General features: G+C 40.7%; 1 protein-coding gene across 3 annotated transcripts in view; it reads right to left on the bottom strand.

Moving 5' to 3' along the window:
• Positions 1-89: 89 nt before the first annotated feature.
• sh3kbp1 (SH3-domain kinase binding protein 1) overlaps positions 90-5,619 on the bottom strand; it is a 30,874-nt gene continuing 25,344 nt past the window's right edge. For 2 of the 3 annotated variants that reach the window (XM_067486021.1, XM_067486024.1), the window contains 8 exons: positions 5,479-5,550; positions 4,461-4,596; positions 4,292-4,362; positions 4,044-4,150; positions 3,177-3,311; positions 2,562-2,773; positions 2,386-2,449; positions 90-1,997 (listed from right to left, as the gene is read on the bottom strand). In XM_067486021.1, coding sequence (XP_067342122.1) covers positions 1,959-1,997; positions 2,386-2,449; positions 2,562-2,773; positions 3,177-3,311; positions 4,044-4,150; positions 4,292-4,362; positions 4,461-4,596; positions 5,479-5,550 — 836 coding nt within the window. In that variant the 3' untranslated portion in view covers positions 90-1,958. The remainder of the gene's footprint in view (positions 1,998-2,385; positions 2,450-2,561; positions 2,774-3,176; positions 3,312-4,043; positions 4,151-4,291; positions 4,363-4,460; positions 4,597-5,478; positions 5,551-5,619) is intronic. The other variant, XM_067486022.1, reaches the window with a different exon arrangement.

The following is a 5,619-nucleotide window of genomic DNA, read 5'->3' as shown; positions in this document are numbered from 1 at the left end:
TTAGTTTTCATCTATCACATGCTGTACATCTGTGGTGCTCTATAACAACATTGTTATCATTTTGAAAAACACAATATACACACAGACCATACATAATAGCATCTTTATTATACTGAAATATAAAAGTATATATTTATCACTATCCTGGAGAGAAAGGACCAAGTCAAGAAAACAACTTGTAGCCTCAGTTGTAGCAGTTTTCTCGTTGTCGAAAGAAAGAAAGAAAGAAAGAAAGAAAGAAAGAAAGAAAGAAAGAAAGAAAGAAAGAAACAGGAAGAAATAGGAAGAAACAGGAAGGCCACAGTGATGGGTTGCCATAGATTCTGTGCACATATAAGGAAAGGAGGCGAACAGCCATACATGCAAATACACACACACACATATATAATCTTTCCTTTCCTGCGAGGACCTTTCATTGACTACATTCTTTAAACCTTATCCCTAACTTTAGCATTCACCTGCTGCTAAAAGAGCACCATTAAACATCAGGTGCACATGGATGTGGATTTGTGTTTTCAGGTTACATAAAAATCACCTTGAGTACAAAAGTACAAAATCCAACAAGACTGACAAATCAGATTATATTATAAATTATGGTGTATCCATGCAGTGACGAGAACACTTCCATTATTTTATTTGCCAATAAATCTGTGGGCAGTTTTGTTAAAGAAATTGTTCGACTTGAGCGGACTACACTTTTTGTAGAGGAGAACATCAATCCCACTCTCTCCTGTCTGCATTATAAACATGTTCTGAAACTACGACCAGGAGATGTTTAGCTTAACATGATGTAAACTACCGTCAGCTGTTACTGGCTCAACAATTACCATTTCACATTTGACTTTTCTTTCATCTATTCAAAGCATAAAAACTTTAGAAATGTATTGATTTTTAGGGGGTTGACGTTGGCTTCTGAAATCAGAAATATTATTTAACGCTTTTTCCCCTTTTATAAAATAATAAACATGTTATTTAGAAATCATTCCTCATCACTTATCTCTCTGCTGCTAGTCTTTATTCCAGTAGTCTAATATAACTTAAAACTGCATGCAATGGAAACATACAGTGGGAGAGTGGTGTCAAATTCTCAACTAACTCTACACAAAATACTTAAGCGTATTTCACAAAAAGTCAAACTGTAACTTTAAATAGCACCTTCATTGACAGTAGTAGTGTCAGGTGTTCAAAGAGAATACAGGTGTGCTTATAACTTTAACAAGTAATATATATTTAACTGCAAATTGAATAATCATAGTAATCTGCCTGCAGTGCACCATAGAAATATCACACTCTGTTTGGCCCCAAAAAATGCTAACTCTAGTGCTAGTGCTAGCTTTAACCCTAAACCCAAATCCTAATGTGCCCTGTTGCAGAAGTCAGGACCAGCCAAAATGACCTCACTTTGCAGGTCTACAACTATAGTCCTCACATGAATATAAAAGAACACACGCGCGCGCGCACACACACACACACACACACAAGAGGTGAAGGCCACAGAGTGGACACACAACAGCACAGAGTTTGTCTGATCCAACCGGGCTACGGAGGTCGAGTCCCAAATTTCCTTCACACTCGGAAACAAAAAGTACCAATGAATGACTTCACCATAGTAGCCGCGGGTCCGTGTCATCATTCTGTAACCGTGGAAACACACGATGACAGCCTGCGGTCAGGTCAGTACCCGTGGCACAGCAAGCTCCAACAACATAGCAGTAAACTCAACAGAGAAGCCTCTTTAAAAGAAAAATTATAAAGTAAACATAGGATAAGGCGGCGTCGGGGGGGGAGGAGTGGGGGGGAGTGGATGATTCCATGGTGCTGAGTTGTTGCTGACGGTGATCGTGGTGATCATTTGGCACAAACTTTGTTTAGGCTGAAGTGTCTCAGCCAACAGTGAAAATGTTTTCAGATGATGGCCTCCGACGATAAGACTGTGCCGATGAGGATGCTTTCCTCTTTTATTTTGACAGGTTCCTCTTTATGTGCTCTACTTCCATCTGTGAAACAAACACACAAAGAGTAAAGTTTTTCTGTTGTCTGCAGTTTAAAAATTTTTAATTTAGTAACTTTTCGAGCTGCTGCAGTTCTTTTGATTTTGATCAACCCTCTGTTATCATTATCTGTATTGTAAAATAGTGGGAAAAAAACCAAAGTTTTATTATTGGATACTATTGGCTCAAAATCAACATATATCAGCCACAGCATTAACACCACAGATAAACAGTACCTAAGTATGTATCATTGTGGGTTAACCACCTGCCAGCAACACACACACACACACACACACACACACACACACACACACACAGACACCAAGATTTACATGTTTCATTTACTGTACTCACATTTAACACTTCCCACTTTTCTCTTGGTTCTGAGTCTCACCTGTAAACTAAGACGAACCTTCTTCTCCTCCTCCAGCGCGATGGTCAACTGCTTCATCTCTTGCCTGGAATCATTCATCATAAATCAGTGTATGTAACACTCAGTGTACACTATACTGTATGTGCTTGTAGATAACCATAACCACATTAACCCATCGGTATGAGTCACACCATCACCTGTGCTGGCTCTTCAGCATATCTACGGAGGCCCTCAGGTCTCTCAGCTGGTTCCTGAGTTCCTCAAGCGTCGGCGGGGTCGGAGGTAAGTGCCGGAGCTCTGGGGAAGGGGTCAGACCCGGGGAAGAAGATGGGGAAATGGAGCGGTGGCTGGAGTTTGGTGGGGTTAGGACAGAGGGCTTGGCGGGTAGTGGTACTTTACTGTCTTGTGCCTAAAAAAAAATCCATAACAAATATTGTACATTATTATAACCATATTATGTTTTTATCTTGCAGCTAACACATCATTGTTCTGCTCCGCTTTTATGCATCTAAAAAGCAGAATTACATACACTGAGTGAAGTCTACGTGGCCTTGTCAGGAAACTTTTCCTCCCAGCACTTAAATGATAAAATAGTCCATGCTAAGGAACTTGCATTTGACTTGCATGAAGTACAACATCACACACTATTCATCAAATATTATCACTAAATCATAAGTACCATCTTATCTACATTCACCAGCACCTGTCATGGAACATGGTGTAACAAGAAACAACATAGAAAAAGCTGCAGTGTGATGCCCCCTGCTGGAGGATGTAAACAGTGCAAGCAGAGTAAATATTTGTGGTCGTACAGAGATGATGGGAGCTCCTTTTCTCAAGGAAACGTCTATAGGTCTTGTTGGGACTTCATGGTCCTCCTTTGCTCTCTCCTTCTCTTTTCTGTCCTCCACTGCTGGGGAGTCCAGATCAGTATTGGACAGACAGGACTGCAAGAGAGAATTGGGGAGGAAAAAAAAGGAAAGTGTTGAAAATTGCTCCTATTCATTTTAAAGTCTGGCTTTTTCGGACCAGTTCTGCCAGAATTATTCTCTAGGTAGTAAAAAATAAGTGCATACATTTTTTTTCTTTGAAGGGTTCCCCACAAACTAGAGAATAGCTATATTGAGAACACATACCTCACAGGAAAGTAAGGGCAGCTCATCTATGTCATCACTCAGTAAGCAAAATGCAGAATAATATGTATGTGCACTATAAGTACTGTACATATGAATACGCTGAAAACAGACATTAGACCTTCACCAACTTAGACGTCAGCAGCTGTATCCGTTCTATAAAACACTGTAAACATTTAAACTACTACCTTTTATAATATATTGGTTTTGCAGGTAATGTATGAGAAAAAAATGTAACTGGTTTAGCTCATGCATTTCTTTTGCATTTTGTACTGTAGTACAGTAATGTACACTAACATTACTCTCACAAAGGTATTTTTGTATATGTGTTAAAGATGCAAAATGTGATTATTTTCACTATTTATTAGTCTTGGGAATGTATTTGCAATTAATCAAATCATTTAGCCTTACATTTTCAAATGAATGATTTATATTTCCAACTGTTCTTTTTACTGATCTTTAAATTTGTATTCTAGCATTTTACTTTCCTTTTACATTTTCTTCTCTCTAAGTCTCCTCTCTGACAGGCCAACTAGAAACACTCACAGGTGTGATGATCTGTGATCGAGGTCGGCGGTCTGTGACTCTTGGCCGTGATGCTGTGGGATGATTCAGTTTCTCTGTAGATGTGACGACTGCATCTAGGTCCACATCTGTACGAATACACCAGGGAAACACAAGAGCACAGGATTGTCGGCAGGTAGCGTTTTACAGGCAAAGACAGAGAGCTCTGACAGTTACTGAGGCACCAAGTCCCGATCGCATTGGTTCGTGCTCCTACAAGTCAAACTCACCAGTGTCATGTGACCTGTCAGGGGCAGAATCTGGTGTCGAAGCCCCGCCCTCAGACCTGGGGCTATCACACCTGAGCAGGTAAACCATATGACACATTAGCGTGGATACGTTTAGGGGTGTATGGGTGAGAGTGTGTGTGTGTGTGTGTGTGTTTAATTGTGTACTGACGCTAAAGTGGGTGGCCTCTCAGGACGTCGCGGGGGCTGGGAGGAGGAAGAGGAGCTTAACTTTGGGGGGAGGGGTTTCTTGGGGAGCATAGACGGAAGGGAGGGCTTGAGGATGTCTCCAGCCCTTGCATCTTCACCTACACACACACACACACACACACACAAACACACACAAAAATACACATGTATCCAAGGGGACGTATAAGACGTGTAGAGTATGGGGAACTCAAACACATACACACAAACATGCAGTTGAGATTGATGGCAAAGCAGTAGTGCAGTGATGCAGTGATGTTGGAGCCTCAGGGGCAAAAAAATCAGCTAAATGTGATACAACAGAAACAAAGCAGCACAAGAAAGTCAGTTAAAAGGTTTAAAAAAACTCCAAAAAGAGGAAGCAGAAACATCTCAAGCTAAACGCAAAAAGCAGCAAAAACTGAAACGCAAAAAAACTGGGGGTTAAGAGCAGGAAGATCAGGTGTCAGAGTGGTGAAGTGCTTTGCCTCTTGGATTTTCACTTTTAGTTTGTTGTATTTAAACCTATATTGTTTGAATTCACTGGTGTTTAGAAGAGAAAAAAATTGTGTGAAAAAAAAAAAATCACAAACAAATGATGCTTGCTCTGTCTCACACTGGCAGCGAAGTTGCCGCCAGTGTTCGTGGAGAATAAAACCACAGTGCCCAGAGCTTCCTGTTGCAAAGACAATGGTGCTGAGATGCTCCTTTGATCAAGACTTTGTTTGTTTGCTTTACAAAAGAGGTTAAACATGCTGCAAGTGATTTTTGGTGCTTTAGCGTTTTTGGTGTTACAGCACTTGTTTCGATGCACATGCAGACAGCAGCTCCACCAAATGAAACTCTCTCTGCGTTTTAATCCGGCACCTATGAAGCTGAATAATAAATGTCGCGCGTGTTAGTGATTTTTCCAATGCCAGTTGAAAAGATTAGTAGGAAGTTGTAAAATGCTGCAGTAGTTGCAGCCGGAAGCGAGTCGAAGGCCAACATGCACTTAAATGTACCTCGGTCCTGGTCTCTTTGTGGAAGATGTTCGGGCCGCTCAGGAGGAACCTTCTTGGCCTCAGACTTTTTATCTACAGGTCAGAATTTTGTGTTTTTCTTTTCGGTTTGTTTTTTTATCAACTACCTTTTTTTTATCACTC

Source organism: Channa argus, chromosome 19 (assembly GCF_033026475.1).
Source record: "Channa argus isolate prfri chromosome 19, Channa argus male v1.0, whole genome shotgun sequence".
NCBI classification, from domain to species: domain Eukaryota; kingdom Metazoa; phylum Chordata; class Actinopteri; order Anabantiformes; family Channidae; genus Channa; species Channa argus.
The sequence above is the reverse complement of the archived record's forward strand: the minus strand, read 5'-3'. Positions and strand labels throughout refer to the sequence as shown.